General features: G+C 43.3%; 1 protein-coding gene across 4 annotated transcripts; it reads left to right on the top strand.

Annotated features, from left to right (window-relative positions):
- Positions 1-1,417: 1,417 nt before the first annotated feature.
- On the top strand, positions 1,418-24,361 carry togaram1 (TOG array regulator of axonemal microtubules 1). 4 transcript variants are annotated; one of them, XM_066694247.1, is made up of 22 exons: positions 1,418-3,705; positions 10,010-10,127; positions 13,446-13,565; positions 14,129-14,383; positions 14,635-14,846; positions 15,182-15,411; positions 15,943-16,043; positions 16,162-16,329; positions 16,441-16,509; positions 17,232-17,392; positions 17,598-17,796; positions 18,201-18,377; positions 18,571-18,691; positions 18,817-18,922; positions 19,012-19,247; positions 19,525-19,683; positions 19,975-20,101; positions 20,274-20,389; positions 20,537-20,717; positions 20,875-21,094; positions 21,480-21,566; positions 22,243-24,361. In XM_066694247.1, the coding sequence occupies exons 1-22, from the start codon at positions 1,759-1,761 to the stop codon at positions 22,497-22,499; spliced, it is 5,367 nt and encodes a 1,788-aa protein (XP_066550344.1). In that variant the 5' UTR covers positions 1,418-1,758; the 3' UTR covers positions 22,500-24,361. The 4 variants fall into 4 exon arrangements, with proteins under 4 accessions (XP_066550344.1, XP_066550343.1, XP_066550345.1 ...); XM_066694246.1 differs by having other exon boundaries at positions 20,534-20,717; XM_066694248.1 differs by lacking the exon at positions 19,525-19,683 and having other exon boundaries at positions 20,534-20,717.
- The last annotated feature ends 2,928 nt before the right edge of the window (positions 24,362-27,289 follow it).

Below are 27,289 nucleotides of genomic sequence, written 5' to 3'. Positions count from 1 at the left end.
GTCCCAAGCGTCACGCATAACAAACACGTACCGCTAGTGGCTTCTTTTCATTGAAGAAAACAAAAAGGCATTGTGGTCTGCATGAAGCATTATACAGAAATAATCAGGCCTATACACCGATCAGCCATAACATTATGACCACTGACAGGTGAAGTGAATAACACTGATAATCTTGTTATCATGGCATCTGTCAGTGGGTGGGATATATTAGGCAGCAAGTGAACATTTCGTCCTCAAAGTTGATGTGTTAGAAGCAGGAAAAATGGGCAAGCGTAAGGATCTGAGCGACTTTGACAAGGGCCAAATTGTGATGGCTCGACGACTGGGTCAGAGCATCTCCAAAACTGCAGCTCTTGTGGGGTGTTCCCGGTCTGCAGTGGTCAGTACCTATCAAAAGTGGTCCAAGGAAGGAAAAGCGGTGAACCGGCGACAGGGTCACGGGCGTCCAAGGCTCACTGATGCACGTGGGGAGCGAAGGCTGGCCCGTGTGGTCCGATCCAACAGACGAGCTGCTGTAGCTCAAATTGCTGAAAAAGTGAATGCTGGTTCTGATAGAAAGGTGTCAGAACACACAGTGCATCGCAGTTTGTTGCGTATGGGGCTGCGTAGCCGCAGACCAGTCAGGGTGCCCATGCTGATCCCTGTCCACTGCCGAAAGCGCCTACAATGGGCACGTGAGCATCAGAACTGGACCACGGAGCAATGGAAGAAGGTGGCCTGGTCTGATGAATCACGAGTTCAAGGTGTTGACTTGGCCTCCAAATTCCCCAGATCTCAATCCAATCGAGCATCTGTGGGATGTGCTGGACAAACAAGTCCGATCCATGGAGGCCCCACCTCGCAACGTACAGGACTTAAAGGATCTGCTGCTAACGTCTTGGTGCCAGATACCACAGCACACCTTCAGAGGTCTAGTGGAGTCCATGCCTCGATGGGTCAGGGCTGTTTTGGCGGCAAAAGGGGGACCTACACAATATTAGGCAGGTGGTCAGAATGTTATGGCTGATCGGTGTATGCTGTCCTGTCATAAACCTGTTTCCTGTCAGTCACTTCTGGCATACATTTTTACTTCCACCAGACGTTTTGGAACATGCACACCTTTTTATTTCACCACCTGTTTTTAAATTCCACCACTCTTCTTTTAATTTCGCCACCTCGTTTTTAATTTTGAAACCTTTTTTGAATTTCACTTTGCCCTTCATGGACATTGTAGATTAGCACCAGTGTGGGATTACCTAAATAGGCTAGTGCTAACCGTGGGCTGTGAAATCAGCTGTAAAACTACAATTCCCACGCTGTCCTCCTACGTCACTTCCATGGAATGGTAATCCTGGCGTCACCATGGAAGCGTTCCGTTTGTTCACATGACATCTATTGATACGTCAGCGGCCATTTTGAAGTCACACTGTGTTGTGGTTGCTGTGGGATAGCAACAGTGCAGCCAGCGCTCTTTGCATTTCGGAAATGTTGCGGCGCTGGATGGTCACAGTCTGTAGAGGGATGAAGAACGCACTGAACATTGGCCATCGGAACCATTTTGATTTTAGACTCTGGATTTGGTAACCGACCTTCTCCTTATCTTTACAAGTACTTGTTTAGACTTTTCTTTCTGCTGTGAACTGGTTATATTAGACAACGTTTTAAATACGCGGCGTTACCGACTGGTGCGCTGGCCAAGTTAGCTTAAAATCAAATCAGTCTCGTCTAGCCTATGGCTTCAAATTCAACAAATTACAGAGGAAAGACGACCATTCATAAATGTCAAATCAGGATAGCGGAAAAACAGTACTAGTACTTCCAGCGCTGCCGCCAGGCAAGACTCGGGCACCCTTTGGCACCCCCTCGTTCAGGAGCAGACGGACTCCTTGTCCCATTGGAGAAGATGCCATCCTTGAACTTTTGCAAAGTCGCAAAGCGAGCAGGCGCATCGAAGCTGTCCGGCAAATCCGTGCACATCTGCGGGTAAACGCCGGCAAACTGCTGTATGCCAACAAGGCAGATGTGCTCGAAGCTATTAAAAGGGTTTTTCAAATCGATAAAAGAGAAGATGTCAGCAATGCCTGCACACAGCTCGTGTTGGAAATAGTTGCGCTCCCGGATGATGATCTGCACTGCTTCAGGGCACAGATTTTGCAGGAGCTGCTGTGTGAACTGGGCAGTGTTACCCCGGCCGTGCGCAGATGTGTGCTGCAGACTCTGCACAAGTTTCTCCACAACAGGCGCAGCCCCGATAAGCTCTTCCTCGGTGTAACTAGACCCGAAGTGGAAAACCAAGATGGTAGCGTGAGGGCGGCCACGTTTGCCATTCTTGCGGTCCTGTTCAGCCTAGAGTCCCAAAACATTGACTTCTATGACTTGATTGCATTCCTGACCATAAAACTGCACGTCTGCGCTGAGACGGACGACCCCCTTCTGCCATACATCACCTTGGAGCACATCAGGCGGCACCTTGGAGAGGAGACGTACAACTCCTACATTGAGCGCTTGCCACGGTCTCTAAGGAGGCTGCACAAGCACTTTGTACAGGACCACTCTGTGTTCATTTCCAATCGGGGGCTCCAGGGTGAGCTTCAGTGTCCACAGCCACACCAGGATGTTCAGCCATCCCCTCGCAGGCCGAAAGTCTTGCCGAAACTGGTTCCAGAAAACAGGCGCTACCATTTACCTTGTGTGACTGGCGCACTAGTCCTCTACCCTGCCACCATGAAGTTTGGATTGATACCCCACGAGTTACATGAGCGCCTTCTGGACAGCAAAAACTACCAGAGCCGGACCCACGGGGTGGATGAGCTGAAGAGCATCATCTACGACCTGGACATAGACCCAGTGCCTCCTGAAAACATTATTGATTTCATCAGTTTCACACGGACACTATTGGAAGACAGCAATTTTAAAGTCTTGTGTGGCACTCTAGAAGTCCTCAACTTGGTCATTGAGAAGTTGGGATACAGTGTGGAAACCTATCTGAAGAACTTCGTTTCTGCTGTGGCTAAAGTCCTGGGCGATACCCGCGCCGTTACCAGGAATGAATACATGAAAGTTTACATGCAGCTCATGAGGATTGTGGGGCCGCAGAAAGTGCTGGATCTTTTGATCGTATACCTCAAGCATAAAAACTCCCGAGTCAGGGAGGATGTCGTTAACATTATCACCGCTTCCATTCTGACCCACCCAAGAAGGGACTTGGATATAAAACATCTGTGCATCAGTGTGTCTCCTTGTCTGGCCGACAACAAAAGGAAAGTCCGCCACGCCGCCCTGGAGCTTTTCGCCTTGTTTGCGCACTCCATGGGTTCTGGCAAAACGCAGCCTCTGGTGAAGGCTGTGGACATGGTGGAGCTAAATGGAAACGTGGAGGGTCTGATGGCAGCCGTCCAAGCCCGGATTGCAAGACACAGCCTCCCCAAACTGACCCCGGACGGTATGGTGGAATATGCACTGACTATCCCCAAGCCGGGCCAGCGACGGGGACCCCAGTTCGGCTCTGGAGCTGATGTGGAGTGGTTGATGGCCGGGGGGCGCATCCAGAGTGCCCAGAGCCACTTGTCGGAGTCGGACCGGGAGCCGCTGTGGACCGAAGCCGAGGAGATCTCTGTGAACAAGCGGATCATCAGTGCTGGAAAAGGCAAGAATAAGCTGCCGTGGGAAAAGGACAGCCTTCCCGCAACAGGAATGTCCCCGACAGACACCAAGTCCACTCCTGGGGTAGGTTTCCCTTTTTTTGTGTAATGCTTATGCTCATTTTTGACGTTATTTATATACAATTAAGTTAATGCGCAATTCTTTAAGAGGGAGACCGTCATATTTGGTTTTGTCAATAATGTTAAATATGGGTAGGCTAAGTTACAAAATATTTAAGGCACGCACACGCATATAGACAATATCAAATATAGAGTCGTAAATTTGATTTATTAAGGAATGCATAGAAACGATTTTTACGATTATAAAATGTGTATGATGCAAAGTATCATTTAGACTACCTAATATTACATTTTGAAAGATGTAACTATTTTTATATTACGTCATACTGCTCATAATGTATCGACTTGGGTACTTGCGTTCGAAACAATACGTCATAGTGTTCAAAGGATTGGTCACATTAAAGATGCCCCCATAGAGTACATCTTAATCAAATCAGACATTTAATCAGTCCGTTCATCAGTATTTATAACCATTTAGCCAATTATTTGATCAGCCACTAAATCAATCAACCAATTCATCAAGTCTGATTATGTATCAATATGTAGTCAGTTGATCAATCTACTCTTTGGATATGCAATAGTCCATTACATCCCATAGCAGGCTTACATTACATAGGTAATCATTACCTACAACACCCACTAGTAATAAATGGGCCTATATAGTAAATATTAGAGGTAACCCATTCTATAATAATAAAACCTGTGCTTTTTTCCCCTCAACTAAAATGAAGTATAGGCCTATATCCTGAGCAATATTGCAAAGATAATTTAACAACTAAAATAATGTAAGTTAATACAGTGGATGATAAATACATCAGTTTTTTTTGTTCTTTTCATGAATTAAACAATTACTTTCCCCAAAACACTCTACAAGAGATACATGAGAAGCAGAAGGTCCTCGCCTAGCTTGACTTCTTTTCTGTAATAATCTTGTAGTTGTAAGTAGATCTAGGTTCTGTGCTAAATGTATGCATTTCATTAAACACTGCCTCTCACACAGCACTTGCACTGTACCCAACCCACAAGCTTATTTAAATGGTCTTGTTTAGAGCGGTGTCAAGGGAACAGTTGCATATAACCCTCAGTATGGAATGTAGTTGTTTAATGCAGCTTGAATTAATTTAACAAACATGTTCTGAAATGCTTCCTATAAACTGCAATTTAGGTGCAAAGCTTACCTAGTGCATTGCCATGAGAAGATGGTTTAGTGTTTTCCGGAGGGAATTGTGAATAAACAGTAGTTTTGTTTGGGAGCATTTGACACTGTTCTGTACACAATGTACCTCTGTTGCTAGTGTCTTCAACTGGAATACACTCCATGTAACATTGAGAACATCTTCCAGTCCTGAGTCATATCAACACTTATATGGACACGCACTACTTAGCCTACATATTGCGCTATCCCTTCAGGCAATTTTCCAAGCCTCCTCTTGCTATCAGGGTGTCCGTCTAAAGCAGTGCTGCTCAAACCCAGACCTTGAGTGCCCCTATACAACAGGTGTTATATGTAACCCTCAATCTTACATTTCTTAACACCTGGAACATTTTCATTATGATCAATTAAGCAGGTGAATTGTTAAATTTGGTTGTTAAGAGATCATTTGGTATAAACAATTAACTATCCTTTTCAGACGTCAATGCTCAAATTATTTGCTTAATTGATCAATGACTTGCCCAGCGATGGCCTGGCATTCTGTCCTGGGTGTATTCATACCTTGCGCCGTATGCCATGTTGTGATCGACTCCGGCTTCCCCGCAGCCCTCACCAGAATAAGCGGTTTCGAAGATGGATGGATGGATCAATGACTTCAATGTGTTCCCCAGTCTTTCTAAACTAACACTTTCGGGTGTCTGACAATACTAACTGGATATGGGTTCTCCAGGACCGAGTTTGGGCTGCACTGATGTAAAAGCTGTTTATTTCTCACGGGGCTTTTATATTGGATTTCAACATGTCACTGTATTCGAAATACATAAAAGCACCTGACACTTTATTACTGTACGACAATCCATCTCGAAGTGTTTGTGTTTAGGGGAGTATCTGGCATTCTTCCACCTGGCAGATTTTCTAAATCAAAATCAGGGCTAGTGGATAGTAGAAAAGATGCGCCCCAAAATAAATTAATACAAATAAGAATATTTCGACAGTTCAGTTGTCTTCTTCAGGATAAAAACCTGGCTAGGGGCTATTTATACCATATAATTCCATTTTGCACTAATGCTGTTATTTCCTGTATCAGTTCACTGTACTTATATAATCTGCTCAGTTTCATGTAATTTATGCAAATTGTCTGCAGCCTTTCTCTTGAAATCTTCTTTGCATTGTTTGTTTGCTTCAAATTACACTCTGAATGGTATACTGATGAAGGCCTGAAGTATGACTCACACTTAGATCACTGATTGAATATGGTTTAGCTTTCCTTTTGTCAAGCTGGAAAAAAAGCATCTGAAAGCATGTATTTTTAGAGGAGATGCTTTTAGTCTAGTGTGACATGGAGGCCTAGCACTGGGAGGGGTGCTGCTGATAATGCACTCGTTTTCTGCCAGCCTGAGATCACGGTACTCCTCTGGTGTGGAGCAAAGCAGATTTGATTAGTGTCAGTTATGGCACAGAATATTGCAGCTTGCTCTGTCTAAAGTTCTGCACACATTGGACACCGTTTGAAAATAGGTGTAATAAATGCCAGAGAAAAATAAGAATCCATAGGAGAAACCCCCAAATTCAGCCTTGATTTATTCTTTCAGCATTTCAATAGAAGCTGCATTCTTTTTCCTGTCACTGTGGCGCTAAGTTGTATTGGCATGCAAGGCCAAATGATGCTTTCCTGGGGGTTTTGTGCACTCACGCCACAGAGGCTGATTCTAAATCCATTTTTCTGCAGTTGCTATGATACAGTGTGGATGTTTGAGAGCTGGGGAGGAGATTGTAGCCCCCCCACACAATCCTCCCACCACAGTGAGTCAGAGCTAGGTGCAACTGGCGGCATGCTGGAGGTGTGGAACTGAGACCCAAGGGATTCAAGGAAAACGAAAATAGAATCACGCTTGTGCTCGTCTAAGTGACTTTGGACAGTTATCATTGTTAAATATTAAAACGAGTCTTGGTTGTCCAGTAAGGATCTTATTAATGTTGTGTATTTAGGAGAACTGTTTTTGGGAAAACTGTCAACTTCTAATTTTATAAATCACCGCCAGTACAGCCCTGCAACAATGGGTGTTATTTATAAAGTAGAAGCACTTTGTCACTTCGTTCTGAATCGATGAGTAAGTGGTCTGTGTGGAGTCATGGTATGTGTAATTCATGAACGGCCTTGGCAGCGAGACAGGCCCACTCTCGATGAACTGTAAACCTGGCCCTTTTCTGATTGGGCGATTGAGGTGGGACCGGTTGAGTGAAAATGTTATCAGGGACTCTGCCTGTCTTTGCTCTCTCTCTTTACCTCCCTAATGGATTAAGCTCTGAGCTTTCAACATCAAAGTGCCGTTAATCCCTGCTGAGGAAACCCTACTCCTGTGGCCCTCTGCGTTGATCAGCCTATGCGCTGGGCTGTGGGAAATACAGTAATTGGAGATGGAGAAAGAGTAGCTCAACCTACCACAGCTGACAATCGCACATCTGTAGATCTTCATTCTAGGCTTCAAGAGCGCTCAGATATGGACAGGTAGCCTAGATGTTTAAAATGTTCGGTCTACTGTATTTCGTTTCTTCTAGTTATGCTATGATTTGCTTTTTCTTTCTTGAACTGTAGAAAATAATTTGTCGCCATTCAAACCCTAATAATCAAATTTCACTGATTGGACACAGTACTCTATTGTGATTTAAATAAGTCTAATGCCCATCTTAACTATACATTGTCTTTTTGACAGTTACCTTAATGAATCAAGTGCTTGGCAACCTAATTGCAAGACTCCCTTGAAGAGACTAATCAGTATGCAGGCACGAACAAGCCATAGCTTTCTGATATATTAGCTTTCTGGAGAGCAGCGACTTCCTCTAGTTACATACTGTACAAGTGTTATCTTCTGAAAATGAGATGGGGATCATGTTCCCAGATGAATCTTGACATGCCGTGTGCTGTTAAAACAAGAGCCGAGCCCTGTGACAGATTTCCGAGAGCGCTGCACTGCGTCGTTCCTAATACAGAGAAGTAACCAAGGGTGTCTTCTGAAAGGGTGCTGCGTGTGGTTACTCTGTAAAATGACACGTTTGTTAAAAACACATATTAAAAATTTGTGTGGCAGGGTGCCGGCCGTATTAGATTGCAGTCCGATTCGCCGTAGCATGTTTGAACGCATGACCTAGTTTTGCTTTGGAAACCCTATTGTTCTGATAATCCTTTCAGTTTTGAGGTGTTCCCAAAGTGACGTTCTTAGAGCTCATCGTCCGTCTGCAATACTTTCTTTTTCTTTCTCGGAGTACTAGATATCGGCCTGTTCCTATTAGATTAAAAAAGTAGCGGGCTTTGAAGGCTATCCAGCCCTAATGCAAGTCTCCCCTGTGAGTTATGTCAAGAGATTGCTCCAGTATTTTAAGAATGGGTACAGAGATGTTTAGCTTTTTGTCCAGACATTGAAGATATTGACATAGGATTTTGTCTACTGTAACACCTTGAACCGGCTGACATTCTTCATATTTCTGTTTTTCCATCTGAAGACCCTGCTCACCAGTATTCTTTGTGTTGTTTTTATGTAGCTCACATTGGGGAACTTTAGTTTGAAAATGAACTAGTGGATATTGTTTATTATGGTTTAATTTTAACTTGATATGCTGTTCATCTTGTGCTTTACCTTGTAGTTTATGATGCAATCACTGGCATATGTTCCTTTATTTAGACCTGATTTGGGAATTTGTGCTTTGAGTGAATTCTGGTGCAATGTGTTAAAGAGAAGTCAGGAGAACCTCTGCTCATTCATGGAGACCCCTACTGGATGGAGAGATTGAAAGAAGAGCCCATTGGTGGTCTAGTCCAGGCCTTGCTTTCTAAAGCCCCAGAGATCTGATTTTTCACAGTAAATTCAATTACTGAGTGAGAGAAACCTTCCTTTATCTCTATGGATTTATTCTGTTTAAATTAGTTGTTTTCCCCGTTCTTCCTAATTGCCGTAGTTGAAACATCTTAAATTCATACCAGCTGTGTGATGGTAATTAGTCCTTCTCCAAGTGTAACCAATCATTAGAAATAACACGCTTTCTGACTTATTTGAATTTTATACGTATGCGGTTCCATATCATTTCTGTCGTACCAAGTGAAGTGTGAAATTAGATTACAAACCCACGGACTGAACCCCTCTGAGGCACGGGGGTGCTGGAGAAGAAGTGACGCTTTGTGCACATCAGGATTAGGGGTCCAATTCAAAGGGTTTTCACTTCAGGCATTTATTTAATATATATCCAAAAGTATTAATCAAGGCACTGACTTTTTTTCCCCACTGCCTCAAGTTCCACTATTGTAAAGATGCTCCTTTTTTGACAGGTAATTTTAATTGTGGTTAAACACACACGCTGGCAATGAAGTACCTCTCCTGCCTCAGTACCTGGTCTATGTGGAGCGGTTACTACAGAGAAACGCTGATTGCAGTAGCTACAGCAGCCCCACTATGTCTCCAAGCAACAAAACTCGACAACAGTGCTTTTTTAGAACAGCTGTAAATGTTACATAATTGCAATGCAGAAAAATTAACTGTTTTACACTCTGCTTCCCCCCTGAAGTTTGGGTATCTATAACAGGGGGGTTGATAAGCCCACCAGTCACAGGTTATCTGCATACTATACCTCCTCATGCAGGTGTGTAGCTCACCAAGGACATTTTACTTCACACATATAGGACAGTGTTGGTATGAAATGAGCAGCAAAGAGGTCAGGGATAAACTATGGCACTCTTGGACTGGTGAAGCACATTGTTTAGATTTGAGGCCCCTTTAGTTTTTACTGTGCACTGGTATGTAAACATTATACAGACAGCAGCATGAATTCCTATCCAGTCTACTCAGTTTATCATCGCCTTTCGCCAGCAGTCTGTGAGTGGTAACTGGCCCCAAAGACAAATCCTGGCAGTGTTATGGAACTTGTTTATTACTGAGAATACATCACGGCCTCCTGGGTCCACCTTGATGGACGTATGTGTCTGAATTATCTTTATTGTTTGTAAATATATAACTAGTATAGGAGGGAGACATACAGTTAATTAATTAAAAGAATGCTTTATGCACTGGTACACTCTGTCTCACAGTATGTATTAAAGACTTTTTAGCCAGAATACCTTTATTTTTATTTTTAAATGAACCCCTCACCTTTTGTTTCCTCACAGGTTTTCAATGTGGATTTTCAATCTACTAAACTCACAACCTCCTCTCAAATACGAGATAAGGACGACTTGTTTGTAACTGGAAAAGCAGGAGAGAAATCTGCCAAGCTGGATAGCTCTGGTAAGTCCGGTTTTATGTTTTAGATTGCTTTTAGTCCTTTAATTTCCCTGTCTGTAGTTTCAAATTGTTTGTCGATACAAGTAAGCGATAGTAGTACATTGTTAAACAAGTGGTGCCTCTCAGCTCACTTATACTTAGCTTATGGGGCAGAAATGGTGGTAGGCTAACTTGTTTGAGTAGCTCCAGGTTCTTTGACAGCTCTTGCTTGATTAGCAGATGTCGTGGAAAGAGGCTTCCCCACTGTCACTGTTAGCGAGGAGGAAGCAAGATCCAGATAAATTGGATTGAAGACCAAATTAGCAGAGTTTTGATTGGATGAATCTACTTAATCAAAAATAACCGGCCTTGCCAAGGTGCAGCATTTTCCAGCTCTTGTGTGTGGGGGAGGAGTCATACGTTGCGATGATCCCTGGATTTCAACTGCTTCCTCCTTTCTTGCCTTACATACCCCCTGCCCCTTCCCTCAGCTCAACCCAGTCAGGAAAACTGTCTTCTTTGCTCGTAAGGCATTTGAAGGAAGACATCAAATGTTATTTGACTGATCCAGGCTTTACAGACCTGTGACAGATGTTGCTACCATATTAGAAAGCAGCTCTGTGGCTTTTCCAACCCCATTTCTGTAGAAAGCTTCAAAGATGTATTTGATCATTGTCATTTTTACTTCAGGTGCTTATCACTAACTGACCTGCTATCAGCTCTTTCCTTTCCGTCTTTGCTTTTACTTGGGGGCCCTACTGGCCCTTACACACTGCAGGTGCTGACAGCAGGTGTTTTTTATAGTAAGACGGAAGCCATTTATTTGTTCTGTAATAATGAGTACTAACACCAAGGCAGCACTGATGGCGTTTTAATTTCTCCTGAGGTCAGTGTTCATTTCCCTTGGCTTATTTTCTGTGGCACCACTGTGTTTACACTATATATATATATATATATATATATATATATATTGTTTTCATAATCTGTCCACTATATCTGATTCTATGGCCTAGATGGTATAAAGACTTTGACATGCCTGCAAATTACAAACTTGTACCCTGTGGAGTTTCTAGTTATAATTCGTAGAAAGTGTGTGTGTGTGTGTGTGTTTTTCTGACTGAGCTCTGTTAGTTCTCTGTTCACCTGCCTCTTGGGAAGTGGTATTCCTGTGATGGCAAATTATTGAAGCGTAAACATCCTGTACATTAGACCCCTCATGGACAGAAATTTTAGGAAATACTGTATTGAGTTGTGACAGGATTGAGCTTTTGCATCATTCAGATTATCTGTTTGTCAGTTGGAAGTACAAAGGAGTTGAATTCTTTAGTTATTTTGAGTTCACAGACTATACCTGCCTGCTCAACATGTACAGTGAGATCAGCTTTGTGCTGCCTCAGCGTATGCCTTTAAGCATTGCTGCCCACCTACCAACAGTTCACAGCACCCCCAACCTTTTGCAGGTCTTTGTTTTTCCAGGAGGAGTGTGATGTAGCTCTCTTGGATATGGAAATTGGCCTGCACTGCTGTAACTGGTGGCTAGAGCTCTAGCATAGTGTGAATGTTATGTAAGAGGTTAACACTGTTATACACAGGCTGTTTTTAATCCCAATAACAGATTGATTACAGCAGCCAGCGGGTAGCAGCAGATGCATATTAACATTTCATGGTAGTCCTACACTCAGTGCCTGCCTGTGTTTTGTGAGAGTGCATTGCCAAATGCTGGAACAGAAGTTTCTCAAGGTGTGGGGAGAAACATCCCACAGAGACCCCTGTCCTCAAACCAGCTCCTTTCTACTAAGCTCCCTCCAGTCAATAGATTTGCTGCTGTTTGTGGTCTCACTGCTATCTGCTGTTTGTTGTCATTGTATCGCAGTTGGTTACAGCTGAAATTGGTGGTTTCTGGAGAAAATCAGCTCAAGTGATTGGCTTTGCAATGTTTTCTAAATTGGGTCTCTTAGAGACCATGATGAGGCAGACTACCAAGCATTTCCAATCCAAATGTAGGCAATTTGGTCTGCTTTCTACTGGGAGTTTGACAGCCACTCTGGAAATCCAGCCACTCCAATATCCTTGCCAATGTTCGCTCACATAATTACAAATTGCCTTTGAAGCACTGCGAGATGAGGGCTTTGCAAAACAAAGATTATCACAAGGAGCAATCCAAGATTGATTTGAAGTACAGGAGCAGAGCTGCTTTCAAATGCACTGCGCTTTTCTTTTCTGCTGTAAGTTTCAGAGCAATTTCAGACCCCAGAAGCACCTTAGGAATGAGCGAGATAATTGTGTTTTGATAGGACTCAGATGGAAGTTTCTGGACAATACTCCAGGATTGGTGTCACTCACATGTGATTTTGTGATTATATGATTGTGTTTTCCTGCTCTGGCTGTTGCCTTGAGTTGCAGGCTGCTACAGGGTCAGTTCTCTTCCGCTGTTTTTCCTCTGTCCCTGTGTGTCTGTCATTCCAATCTCTAATCAGGGTAAACGTTTTAAAACATGTCAGAAAACTGCTATGCCTGTGTTATGAAAGAAACATCAAGATCTGTTGTGAGTTTAAAATCTCTATTATTAAAGCAAAGCAGAGGAACTGGACCTTTTCCGAGTCTTGGAAATACACGCAAAGCTATTGTATTACATGTTCTTCGTGTCCAATTTAAATCTGTATTCCTCATGTGCTCCATCGCCGGGGCCCCCCTGTTGGTAACTGGTTTGTTTGATTTGGTCCTTTCTGGGAAATAAAAGATGCTGGGTGCAGTACCGACAAAATGAAAGTTGGGTTGAATGAGAAACACCCTTTTCTTCAAGTGAGTGTGTGTGAAACCCTGATTTTTTGGCAGTGGAGAGCGTGTTATGAAACGGTGTTAAGTGTACTGCTCTGAGCTCTCTGGGCAAGACTGGGCCTGCTTTAACAGGAGCTGTGTTGTTTGCCTGCTGCCTTTTACTGCAGAAATGTAGCGGATAATACCTGAACAGCACACTCCACGATCAGAGAACCCCCATGTTAGCTTAGTATTATTGTACAAATGCTTTTAGCCCACAAATGCCTAGGCCTAATCTAAGGCCTTTATAGATTAACACACAGTTAACTGTATGGGGGTGTAAATAAAGGTATGATAAACTGAACAATACACTCTTTTTTTTTTTTAATCTCTAAGTCACAGAAAGGTTTATAATACTCCTCTGCGTTGGCTAGGTGGAAACGCAGCAGAATTAGAGGCAGGATCTGTGCTCTGTTTAAGCAAGAACCTGGTTGGTGTATGTACAAGTGAATACACACAAGAGATGATGTTATTGAGAATGAGGTGGTAAATTCAGACCAGTGATAATGCAGTTCCTCCTTCCAGAGCCCCACCAGCCCCGGATCTCAGGGAAGAAAGGCCTCCAGGAAATGTCCCGGAAGAGCGGCAGCGTCGACTCTGATCTGCAGCTCCTCGAAGGGTCCAACTCTTCCCGCAGAGAGAGAGGTGAGACCGCAGGGGGTGACACTGCAACTCTTAACGTTTTTATTTGGTGGATGTCAGGGGGAGAAAAGCATTGCCTTAAACTCCTGACTCCCCCTGTCCAGCAGCACACTCAGTAATGCTCAGGTTAGGGATTTCTCACTCACTGTTAAACCTTTAAATCGCCCAGAGGTGAGAGGCTGTGAATGACTCGGAGCAGACGAAGCATCAAGGATGAGCAGCTCTGCTGTTACAGCTTTGCGTCACATTGTGTCATTGGCTTTGACTGGCAGTTCTTCTGTTCCCAAAAATTGTACAATTTCGCTCTCTGCTTTGCTTTCCCCTTTGGCTGATGGAACTAACCTGACCTTTAGATTGCAAGCAGTTGAGATTTCATTACTTTCCAAATGAGATTTTTCATTTCTTAACAGAGCAATCACCAGGGCATTTAAACTCAGAATTGCATGTGCGTGTGTGTGTGTATGTCACATCTGGTATGTCTGAGAATAATATTGATAGTAATTACAATACAACGGTATTAAATTCTATTCTTCTGTGACTGATTGTGATATTTTTTGTTTCCATAGTGCCAGTTCACGGCAGCACCACTTTGTCTGCCAAGACCGCGCGCTCTCTCTTCGGACATCACAGTGTTGAGCGCACCCTCTCCTTACCCTCCAACCCTGCGACTCAGGGCATCCTCATCCTGCCCTCTTATCCCCTTGCGTCCCCTACTGGGGGGAGGCAGAACTCCCCGCCGCTTCACAGGACAGTAGACGCGGCTGTCCACATGTCCGGCGCCAGGTCTGTCCAGTGGGAGAGCAGCCCCCAGCACACTGCAGGCAAGCGCTCGCCGGTGTCCGATGCTCCGTTTCCTATTCCTTGTCGTTTTACCTAAAGTGGTCCTTTAGCGACACCGGTTCTTCTGAAATCTCTAGGGTCGTCTCAAAATGTTCATTAGGTTTACTTGGATATTTTGAAACCGTTTCTTACCTCTTTTCTTTCCACCACAGTTTATCTGCAAAATCAAGTTAACACTGTTAAGCTGAGTTAAAATATTTTGACCGTAACTCCTGTGTATTGTGCCCTTCAGATGAAGCTGTTCAGAAAAGGCTGTGTCCTTCCACCTCCCGCCGTGGCCTCGTTGGGGCCAGGCCTGTGCCTCCTATCCCTCGCGGCACAAACTCCTTGCCCAGGGACCACACGATGGCCGGCCACCCACTGACTCCCTTGGAGAAGTCAGCGGAGAGGAATCTTCAGCTGGATCTGTCCGAGCTCACGACTAAGGACAAGGATCACGAGGAGGTCAGGGAACACTGCGTTTTTCTTCATAAGGGCTACCTGCTGGGCATTCTGCTGGACAATCGAGGCGTCAAGGCTATTGCTGTGGAGAAGAGAGTTTGATCACTGGGCATCCACGCAAAAAGCTCAAATAGTATGGAGGTTTCAGAATGCAGTCTCTTTTGTGCAGCAGCAGTAATTTCACCTGCTACTTGTGCTCCTCATCAGGTTCCCTGCTTGCCCTAATCATCTGTCCTTTTCACAGCAAACGTCTGCTGAGCCTGCTCTGTAGCCCCTGTAGCTGTCTGGCTGCGTAAGGCACAGGGGAATAACACTGCCTTTCTGTGTGTTTGTTCCAGATGGCTATCTCTCTCCAGTCGCTGAGGAACAGTGCGGCGAAGAAGAGAGCGAAGCTGAGTGGTTCCGACCCGGACCCCGATAGTCCTGACTCGGCCGTCAAGCTGGAGCCGAGTCTGGACTCGTCCTCGCTCACCTCGCCCTCTGTCGGCAGTCCTCTGAGCGAGAGTGGACTGTCCAGCCTGCAGGACTCGCTCTGCTCACCCACAAACACCTTTCCCAGCGGCAACAAGTCAGTCTACCCCTTTTCCTCTTCCTCTTAACATACACAAGCATCACATATGCATAGACAGGCACATTGTTTTATCCCAGAATAGATTTATTATAGTTTTATGGTAATTATTCTTATTTTTATTATCATAAAAGTAATTTAACAGATACCTCTGTCCAGTATGACCTACTTGATTGATCAATAACAAACCTACAATGTGTCACGTGTAGGCAATATTACCATTGTCATTATACAAATTAATCTCTGTGAATAACATTAAGGTATGAGGGCAGGAAAGAAAGCTCTGCTGGTGTAATCTAAATTGATTTGTTTTAATGAGGATGAGGGAAAGTGCTTTTAATGCTCCGAGGGCAGCCGATTCTGCCACTGTGGGGCAAGAGAGCAGACCGATCGAGATGTGAGAAGGCTGCAGCAATGATGAGAAGAAGGAGGAACTCAGTCAAGATGGATACATAGAACAGGGCCAACTGGACTGGTGCTTGTAGAATATGGACCTCTTTAGTGTGTACTGAACTGAAGTTATTCCTGCAGGTCCGGGAGCTCCATTAACGTGGCTACGAAGCCTCGCCTGGTGAGACTCTCCTCTGCCAAGCTGAAGGCAGCAGGCCCTCTTGAGTGCAGCCCCAACCAAGGTACCAACAACAAGAGCTGGTGGACTTTGATTCACGTGGATGTGTTTGTTTGTATTCTGTGAAATCCTGGAGGAAGAGGCTGGAAGCATGCTGAGGTGTTGTATTTTTTGCCTTGTAGGGGGTTTGCTCCAGGACAGGGTAACCTCGGATGTGAGTGTGGTGGGCCAACGTCTCCCCTATTCTAACGGGACAATTGAAACGGAGGAGGACAAGCAGAGAGGGGCAATTTCGCCCTCTGCCAGGACACTGGTCCGAGAGCCCCCTAGAGCTCCCAAACCCCCCAGGGGTGAGTTGATGGCTTGGGTGGTATGGCTAATCTGGAAGTGGATCTTCAGGTGCCCTCTAAGGACTACCACATGCTGCTTCAGTGGGAATTCATGTAGTGTTTCTCTTCCAGGACCACCACCATCCGGTACGAACGGATCTTCCCCTGTCAGCGGCATGAGTGAAGGCATTGTGGGCAGAGGTCAGTTCTCCATCTCCCCACTTCATTGTGCTATGGTGGCTGGTTTTGGTTATGGTTATGTGCCACCATAATGTTTGATCTCTCCCTTACTGCCTCCCTGTTATGTGAGGGTTCCCTATAGGGTGTCTTCAGTTTCCATGCCCTTCAGTTCTTCTTCTCTTATTTGGTCTGTATGCACATGAAAGAGTGTGAAGTAGTTTGATCTTGATTGGAAGCACCATTCCCATGCCTTTTGGTAGCCGGTTGTGAACTTTAGCTTTTTAACTTACCTGTGGTTCTTCCTCCAGGAAATAAAATCTATTGACTGAAAACTGAACTGCACTGGGGGATAATAAATGGTAGGAAATATTTCACCAGGTCACCAGGAGACCAACAGGATAGTATCTTTCAGAGGTTTAGTCAATTTGAAATCTTTAGATCACACTCCACCTGACACAACTTGGCACCAGTGTCTCAGCCATTCATCCTGTCGTATCCCGTCTTCCTGGTGTGTTGCTGTGTTTAACATAGCAACTGGTTTCTGATTGTATGGTGTCTGCTGCTCCCGCAGTACCTGGAGTCTTCTGGTTGCCATGCAAACACAAAGCAGTCAGACTGGAGTGTTCAATAGACACGGCTTTCAACAGGCTCATTGTGCCGGGCTGCGTTGTATCGGGCCATGCACAGTATAAAGTGAGCCGAGCGCAGTTCCAGTCCTCATTGTTGTCACACTGTGTTTACAGGAGTGTTCGGGCATTCCAGCCCACTCTCCCGTCAGATGTCCTCTCCGGAGCATGGAGACGGTCTTAGCAAGCGCAGCACTGAGCTGTCGGTCTCCATGTACCCAGAGACCGTCCAGCACAAGGACCCCAATCCCCCCGAGGACAATGAGGAGCCTGTGGGGGTAAGTAGAAGCACTTATTTTCCTGTTGATTTTAGTTTTGTTTCACCCATTCATGTATAGAAAGCTACTCTCCTGTGCTCAGTGAGTTCTCAACCCAAACTTTTTAAAATATATTTGTTGAAGGCTTCAGAAAATTCAGTGTTAAGAAAAACAGCCGAGGCTGGTCTGAGAGTGTGAGTGACTTGTTGCTGGTCTTGCTGTGCAGACTAAAGTTAAGCTGTCCAAGTCGGCCCGGGACAAAATGAGGATGCGTCACCTGGAGGAGCAGAAGCACTTCAGCCTCCAGAAGGAGATGAAGAAGATGGAGAACAGTCAGCAAAGCTTGCGCATGATCATCGGGGAAATGTCTTCAGAGGACCCCGTGTATCTCACCGCGTCACCTCCAGATACGCCTCACAGTGCAGGTCAGAGATGCGGCCAACCAGACTCTTAACAAATCCGTACAGCATGTTAATCTGTTCTCTCTCTCTCTCTCTCTCTCTCTCTCTCTGTCTTAATCTATAATCTTTTCATTTTTATAAACTTACTCCATGTCAAGCTGGCATTTTCACTTAGACGTCCAGTAATGTGGAGCAATACTATTCTCTCTCCTTTCTGTTTTCAGTCTTGCATAAATCTCTGCACAATCCTTCAAGAACCGATTCTGTTTAGCTTTTCTGTGAATGTTTTTCTGCTTTGTGACACAAACTCATCATCCAAAGCAAAGTTATCTTGTGATAGGATTATTCATTTGACTTGGGTTCATGCCTAGAAAATCTCAGTTCTTTGTGACGTACAGTCATTTTTTTGTTTTTGTTTTTGCTATTAGGTCGGAGTGTGAATGGCAATGTTCGCAATTCCATGGTTGCCTCTCGGAAGGTCGGCCATGTTGCCAGCTCCCCTCTATCCCCTACTAGATTCCCTGCAATCCCCAGCCCACAGCCTCCTCGTATCAAGAGGGCCACCAGCTTGAAGAAGGCTCGCTCCAGACTCTCACACAGCTCAGGTCAGCCTCATTGTTAAACCATTCATTACAGACTGTAAACTGGTTTTGTTACTATTAACATGATGTTAGCGAAAAACAAAAAGTAACAAATTAAACTTTTATAAGGGGTTTTTGGAAATCCACAATTCAGTGTGCTGTTGCTAGTACTGTGCTTCTTCTCCCCACCAAATGTGTGTAATGTTGTGGCCCCCAGATGAGCTGTCGGCTGGCTCTGGAGCCCAGAAGGACGGCCCTGAGGCTCCCGAGTTGAGGCCCTTTTCCAAGCCTGACGTGGCTCTGAGCCAGGTGTTCGAGCTGCTGGAATCGGATGACTGGTAAGCGCCATAGCATCATATGATCTCTATTTTATATATTTATTGCAGTACCTTTGTAGTCAGCCTGCTTTATACCTGGTGAGCTCTGTGGTGTTGATGTATTTTTTCCTTTGGTTTGAATGCAGGCAGAAGAACATTGAAGGCGTGACTTTTGTGAGGACCCTGTCACTTTATCACACCGATGTCCTGGTGACCCGACTCCACGAAGTCTGCCTGGCTGTCATAAAGCAGGTGTGCCCTCTTTCCTGTGAATTCCCAGAATGCTTTGGGTTGTTCTATGTATTATTGTGGTTCAGAACTGAGTCTGCGTGTGCGTGCAGGTGAAGAATCTGCGATCGGGTGTGTCACGGATGGCACTAGTGTGTCTGGGAGACCTGTTCGCCAATCTGCAGAGGGGGATGGACCAGCAGCTGGATGAGGCAGTGAGGGTGCTGCTGCAGAAAGCTGCAGAAGCCAACGCCTTTATCCGGCAGGATGTGGACAATGCGCTGGACAGCATGGTGCAGAACTGCAACCCCATCCGTGCCCTCAACGCTCTTCTCAGCGGGGGTCTGAGGTAAGGTCCAATGCACTCGCAGTCAGAAACCAGGACGGTGGGACAGGCACACACTCAATATGATTGAGAAAAATGCTCTCGGGTAATATTTCTCATGAGTAAACCCATTAGACTGAAAAATCAGGCTTTAATATCACAGACACTCCTAGAAAGACACCAGATATACACTGACAGGCACACAGCGCACTTGCTTGGCACGATGAGGGCACACTGGGAGCTGGGAGGATGTGTTGTCAGAGAAACGAAATGGCTCACACACACTGTTCTGTGCGCACAGTCATCTGAACTCCTCGGTGAGGAAGTGTATGGCCCAGCACTTGGCTACCTTGGTGGAGAAGATGGGCTCAAACCGTCTGCTGTCGGGCACTAAGGACGTCACCGACCGTTTCCTGCCTGCCGTTGCTAAGCTGTCACAGGACTCCTCTCAGGAGACCCGGTTAGTACCCACACTCCCTCAGTGGCCTTCCCCTGACTGCACTGGGCTGTCGACTGAATGTATATCTAATGGTGCAGCTTTGACCAAAGTATGAAGTTAGGAATTAGGAATTTGTCAAGACTAACACAAATCAGAACTTAAGATTTGAATGATGAGTAAATCCTACATCGCCTGCTACTGAGTGTGTCACTGAGAACAGCCATTCACTACGTAGGTGTTGCTGTCACCCAAAGGAAGGCATGTGATGTGGTTATGCTGGGTTGTGCTTCTCAATATCGATCTCTCTTTCAGATACCATGCGCGGCGGATGTTGCATTCAGTCATGTTCCACGAGAAATTTGACCGACTGATTGAAAAGAACTTGCTGGCTAATGATTTGGCCCATGTCCAGGATACTGTCAACAGCCTCCGATCAAAGGTAGTGCGTCTGGGGTCTGGGCTCCTAAATGTTGACCCAATTCTGTGAATAGAACAGAGGTTGGTGTGGGGTTGTGTGTGTTGGAGAAGCCCAGTTTGCTGTTGTGTGTTGTGTGTTAAAGCGTTGCAAGTCTGTGAGCAGCAGTGTGATGCCAATCCTTTGCTCCTGGCAGGGTTTGGGAGATATGCCCCTTGATGCCTCCTCGGCTAGGGGTCGGCGTTCTCTTCCTGGCAGTGGCACAATGCGGGCATCATCACTGACCCGTGAGCCACGCTCCACTTCTGCCAGGTAGGCTGTCCACAACACGTCTCCTCTCAAAGGGCTTCTTTCACCCCATTCTCTGGCATTGATACATCTAATTTTCCAAGTTTCTTCATAGTGGGGACCAGGGCTCCAGTTGCTGAAGGTGTGTGTGTTTTTCTACTGTCCTAGCAGAGAGACAGGGGAGGGCACCTTAAAGGGCACCCCACGCAACCTGAGGAACAAGACTGAATACATCAAGCAGCTGACAGGTCTGCTCAATTCAAAAGACTTCCGGGATCGCATCAAGGGCATCGACCAGTTGGTCACCGACTGTCAGCAGCACCCAGATGTGATCATCTCCAACATCTTCCCGGTAATTCAAGCCCTTTGCATGGCCATGAGTGCGGTGGCCTGTCAGAGAGAGTGTCCCTACCAGTGATCACTTAATTGCAGCTATGAAAATTTATATTTAAGCTGTAAGCGATTTATATATGGGGAATCATCTTGTCTTTCTCCTCTTTTCCTCTTAGGTTTTTGACGCTTTTACAGCCCGCCTCCAAGACTCCAACAGCAAAGTCACTCTGCACGCCCTGGAGTCCCTGCAGACGATGGCCACGCTGCTGAAGGACGGCCTGTCGGAAGTGGTCTATATCGTGGTGCCGGCTCTTGTGGAGAACAACTTGAACTCCAAGAACAATTCCATCTACAAAGCAGCCGCCGATGCGGTCCAGGCTCTCATGCAGAATCTGGGTGAGGCTCTCGACACAACAGGCGCAGCTCCTGTCAAATGTATATGAAGGAATAACAGACACTATGAGCAACCAGTCAGCTGATCTCTGTAAAATACAATGATCTAAACAGCCAATTCTCAGGCTTTCTGGTTGTCACAGCAGCTTGTTATTTGTGAGGATATGCTAAATATGACTTAGATTTTTGTAATTTGTTTTCTGCATAAATACCTCATTGAAGAGCTTACTTTAAAGCATATACAGCTGTATTTCTCAATGTCCTATAGCATACCTGCAGGGATTCCTATTATTAGAGCTGAACAGGAGAAATGGTTGCCAGTGACCCATTGATGCTGAAGTGCAGGTGTGAAGTGCCAAAACTGAACTGTCTCTTTCTGCTATTGTAGACAACACCCTGCTTCTCCAGCCGTTCTGCACCAAGGCCAAGTTCCTCAACGGCAAGGTCAAAGTTGACTTGATCGAGTGTGTTGCAGGTAGGCCAGAAGTGAGGGAATTGTTCTGGAACACAAAAAAAGAATGTTCTTTATTTTTAAAGTAAATTGTTATTAAAATATCTGTTTACAAAAGATCAAAGGAGGCAGTAACTATTCAGACCTGTTGAAGACGGAATTGTAAGTTTCCAACACAGTTCGAGTCATAACTTAGTCTCCATATTAAACGCACAACTTATGCCTCGAAAGGCACCATTTCCAGAAGAAAAAATGTAAAATCCCAAATTAGGTCAAGATCACATAACTTTGATTTCTTCCATTTTCTTTAACCATTTTTATTTACTAAACAGTTTTTATCGATAGTCTATACATCTGATATTCTAGGCCTAGGAACTGGTCTGAAAAGTGGACGGTAAAGACAGACTGGCGCCATCTAGAGAACTTACAGTGCTAATGATACTTGTCTAATGCAGCCACTGCCAGATATCCCAGAATTCCATGTGGTGGTGCTTACCCAATATAAGATTAAACATCACTTTAATTTAATTCCATTTTAGTTTTTCTTTGTTTGTGTAAAACCTCCTGTGGATTATACTGAAGTATGATAATCCTCCACCAGATGTGTTGCCATTTTAGATGTCAGGGGAGAATGACGTCTTTAGAACGAAGTGGTGCAATGTGCCGGAAAACTACCCTGCCTCTCTCTCTTATCCTTCAGACCTAGTGGCTGAGCTGTATCCTAGGAAGCCACAGGTGGTGGAGCAGAAGGTCTTGCCCCTGCTATGGCACCTCCTGGGCAGCTCTACTGGCAGCGGCACCGTTCTGGGGCGGGGCGGCAGCTCCCGGACCGCTACTGCCAAACTGTGCCAAGTCCTGCACGATCACATGGGCGAACGCCTTGCCGAACTCGGGGGAAACCAGCCCCTGCACATCACAAAGAGCCTCAATGAGGTGCTCACAAACCTCCCCTCCTAACAGCACTCATGGGCGCAACATGAAACAATCTCGAAGACTGGACGGAAATGAGTCAATTGAAATCCATTTTTTAGGCCTCCGTGGATTTCAGGTGTCACGGTTTGAGGGAGCATGCGATTGGCCTGCTGACTGCGGGAATGTACTTTAGAGTGGCCTTTCATTGTCAGCTCATGAACATCTGACCAACACTTTACATGATGCGTTTGTTTTTGTTCACTATTTAGATGGATTATCAGTTGCATGCATGTGTCATCAGTGAATGTGCGCAATCCGGTTGCAAAACATTCAGCACTCTGCCTTTGAATGTATTGGCAGGGACACCTCACCTCAAGCCAGTCTAAAATAAAAAAATACAATATTAGACAAAGTATTGCTGTGCAGTTGGGTGTCAGAATGAGAAGGGCCTGGTGGAGGATCTTCAATCTTACAGCATTACTTCTAACCAGACTGCTTATAGTGCAAGAAGGAGGACTCTTTGCCTGCAAGCTCCAAAACGGGGAGAGTCTAAAGCGTTTAATGTAGAAAACTCGTAACATGGATTACTGTACATAACATGTAACCATTTATATCCAAAATTCAAGCTGCTGGTCTTGTTGATAACAGCCCATGTCTTGTACATCTCCGCTTTATGCCCCTGCCACTGGCTAGGTAGCACTTCTGTTCGGAGTACACACAAATCAACCGGCAGGTCTTGATAGAGAATATCCTGGCCATGTCCACACAGAGCATGATTGTATGCTTTTCGCAACCAGGACACGACTGGGTTTCTGCAACCCAGCTGCACGCGCAGTGGCAATGTTTGTAAACCGTGAAATCGTCTATATATCCCAAAAAAGAAAACCTTCATATTTTACTTGAAAACGGAGTTCTACAATTCTCACAGTGCCTGCACTTTTTTTTTTTTTTTTATCACAGTAAGACTTTAAACACCCTGTCTTAAAGGGAAACAGTGCTCCCAGGAATCATCTCTGAACCAGCAGGAAAACAAACCAATAAAGGAATAAATGACTTCAATTATTGGCATCAGGTTTTATTTATTTTCTGTTGTCTCTGAACTATTTGCTCTTTTTGCACTTTGAAAAGTGGTACACTATTATGATTGTTGTCATGGTTAATATTGTAATTATTTTTTATCATAGATGTTGTGTATCCTTTTGATCACCCATTTCTGAACTGATGCTGCAGAATGTACCATTTAAATGCACAAACTAAAAGGACTTATGGATGTATTTTTAATGTTTTGTTGTTATTTTGTAACATAAAATGCGTGATTGTTTCATGAGGTGTCTTAAAATAACTGGGGTTTTGTGTGATAGGAGTCATGATTTGTGAGGGAAAACAAATGTACTTATTTTTATTGCTCTCCAGTTGTGTTATTGCACAGTATTAGCTTAATCTTACTGCTGTTATGTTGAATTTTGTCTTGGCTTGGCTTGGCTTCTGACCATAACAATCCAGCTATTGAGAGGTATTCAGAGTTGCTGTAATAACATGTTACAGTTTTGGTTTGATCGAGATTAACAAATATAAACCGGAAAAAGAAAGATTAATATTTTTGTTACATATATTTTATATGTACACTCTTGCCTAAATCAAGAAGTTGCAGGTGTTGGTTGCAATTATACTTTTATGTGCAAACAAATGAAAATGAACTAGCTTTAAACTATCGATTTATACAGAGATTTATGCCCAGTTATGTAATTCTTATGACGAATAGTGCCAGTTCTCGATTTATAACCTTTCAAGAAATGGATAAATTGTACTGTACTGGTTTTAAGAGAGAATGTGTGTGAGAGAGCGAGAGAGAATGTAATATTATATATAAATATATAAAATATAAATAAATGTTTTTATTTCTGTAATGGTTTCTCTTCTGATTTTTTCTAATTACCTTTATTAAGAAAGATTTTGACATCTGTATTCTTCAGTGACTTATTTTAGTGCATTATGTGTGTGGAATATATGTCTAATGTGTGATTTAGGAGGTTCAATCCCCCCCAGCATCATCAGTGGTACTACTGAGTCTTGACAATAGTGGGGTATATCACATCATTGTGTTTTGGGATAATTTTATGTGAAGTGAAATCTTGAAATACTGAAACAGGAGTAGTTCAAATGTGCAAAATGGCATGGACACTCATTTTGATGGGGATAGTCATTTCAGAATGACGGGAACTATACTACATTTTGCAAATGTATCTATATATCCCTTATGTATATAGTATATAGAAAAAAATGAGAGTGCCACTTTTACTGATTGCCCACATAGTTTTACAGACTGATTAATTTACCTATGCTTGGTACAAATGCTGTTACTTTAATAATCTATGCATAATCCCTGTGAGTAACTAAAGTTTAGTGCCTAAACTGCTTGCATAAGGCAGCTTGAATACCCTTCTCTTTATCTCCAGTACATATATATATATATATATGACACATAAATCCCACATCTGTAAATCTAATCATGATTAAGGCATGGGTCCTTAACCTCTACAATTCTATCATTATTATTATTTATTGGTTGATGCCCTTATATAGGGCGACTTACAGGTTACACATGCATTACAATGACCAATTCTCTATCCCCTATTAATATGACAATTGACATTGGCAAATGTCCTAGGTAGCAGCAAGGTAGCAGGTTACTACGGCAAGCCAAATAATCATTCAGAGATATCTCAAAATATATTTCAAGATATCTTTAAATATTTTGAGATCTCTAAATAATTTCAAGATATCTTGAATTGAATTTCAAATATCTTTAAACCATTTACAGATATATAATTAAGGTGCTTTTTAAAGATATCTCTAAATGATTTGCAGACTTTTCTAAATGATTTAACTATATATCTAAATGATTTAGAGATCTCTAAATTCTTTAAAGATATCTGCATATCATTTAGAGATATCTGCAAGTTATTTAAACATCTGCAAATTACTTCCTGATAATTTAGAGCGATCACTAAATCATGTTGAGATACCTGCAACATACTTCCTGTATGTTGGCTGAGATTATCACTTCCTGTTTCCTCATTCAGTTGCATAGAAATTAATGAACACGTGAACGGGAAGTGATCATCTTGGGCGACACACAGATATCTCCAAATAAACAGGAAGTAGTTTGCATATATCTTTAAATGATTTAAATATATCTATAAATGTACTTTTACATAAATATATTTAAATTAATTCAAGATATCTGTAAATGATAATCTGGGATGCCATAGTTAACTGCAACCTTGCTGTAAGTTAGCAGGAAGGTTGCAAAGAAGATTCTGGTTTATATGTTAGCAGGAATGTAGCTAAAAAAGATCACTATTTCACTGTAATTCATATTTTATTGTACTACACTGCACAGGACAATACTGTACTATACTGAAGTACACTTTACTGCACGTATGGCTTATTCTGTTCGTGAATTGTAAGTTAACAGAGTAGCTAAAACATCTTCTCTTGGTTCCACACACAGTAAGGGTGGGCATCTAACACTGGTGGAGTGGGACCCATTCTTATATATTAATCTCTTTTCAGTCAAACTTTTGGCATAAGAATTATAAGAGCAATCAGGTAAATACATATTATTGAAACTGTGCTTTTTAGTCCCACGTGAAAGAATTAGTAAAGCATTTATTTGATCTTGTTGAACTATTTTAGTTTTAAACAGTAATCACTCCTAACACCAACTCACACTGAACCTCACTGGTCCTGGCACTTCTGCTCCTACAGCTGGATTCAAGGGAGACGTGTCACAGGTAGTGACTAAAATGGATTATAGTTTTATGAATGTCTACCGTTGTAACAATTCCTATTTTTTACACATTTTCAATTAAAATGATATGATATAGGCAAACGAAACACATATCTAGGATTGCATAGCATTCTACTCTTATAATCGCTTAGGGGGGTCGCATAGTGTTCAATATACTGAAAATGAATCCATGGAGTTTTAAGAAAAAGTTTTTACACCTTTAATGAACTAGAACATCAGAGATAAAATCCAAAATTGCTTTCATTCATAGTCCCTTCTCCTGCGTACCTGTCATGACTGACTCTCTTTTAGTTAATATTTTGGGGTCTGACTAGTAAAAATTATAATTAATATAAATTAGCACACAGAAACATAATTCTTAAAGGAGTACACCTGACCAAACAATATTATATTCGGTCTAATCACTACAAAATATCTAATGATTTATCCAAAGAAATAAGGATAGGCTACATACAGTAGTAAATTGTAGTAAATAAACATATACAATATATACAAATAGAGGTAAATCTTGTGAACAGAACAGTATTTCAGTGTAGGCCTATATCTCGGTTCAGTGTATGAGCTGGTCATTTTAGTGCAGCACATGTTTCAGTACAGTGTAGTGTATTCTTAGAATAGAGCTGGTATGTTTTATAGTGTATATATTAGTAGTTTCTATCAGCTGGTAATCTTGTATGTGAGTCAGTATAGGCCTACATAAAGTGTATGTTAATTTATGATCTACAGAAATATAATCAATGCATTACAGATCTTTTTGTGGTGTTTTTATGTTTTTAGAGAGCCACATCTTCAATAAATAAATAAATAAAGCAGTACAGATGTTTGCTGCAATATTGCTATTAAATACAATTATTTCTGTTTTGTTTTTATACTTATATTCTGATATTTCTTAATGTCTGTGAAAATGTGCGGACTGCAGAGATGAACAAAGCATAGACACATTCAAATCACACACTCAATTTTAAAGGCAGACACAGCCCCCTGTTGGAGATTTGTAACTCTCCTCTTCAGCCAATAGCCG

The sequence above is a fragment of the Amia ocellicauda genome, chromosome 21, assembly GCF_036373705.1.
Source record: "Amia ocellicauda isolate fAmiCal2 chromosome 21, fAmiCal2.hap1, whole genome shotgun sequence".
NCBI lineage: Eukaryota > Metazoa > Chordata > Actinopteri > Amiiformes > Amiidae > Amia > Amia ocellicauda.
Note: the sequence above shows the minus strand (reverse complement) of the source record. Positions and strands in the feature narration are given on the sequence as shown.

Excerpts from the sequence above, each read along its gene's own strand:
- togaram1 (XM_066694246.1), top strand. The coding sequence starts at position 1,759 with ATGTCAAATCAGGATAGCGGAAAAACAGTACTAGTACTTCCAGCGCTG. Across the intron at positions 14,384-14,634 it reads CAGCCCCCAGCACACTGCAG|ATGAAGCTGTTCAGAAAAGG; the intron begins GCAAGCGCTCGC and ends TGTGCCCTTCAG. Across the intron at positions 20,390-20,533 it reads CCACGCTCCACTTCTGCCAG|CAGAGAGACAGGGGAGGGCA; the intron begins GTAGGCTGTCCA and ends CTACTGTCCTAG.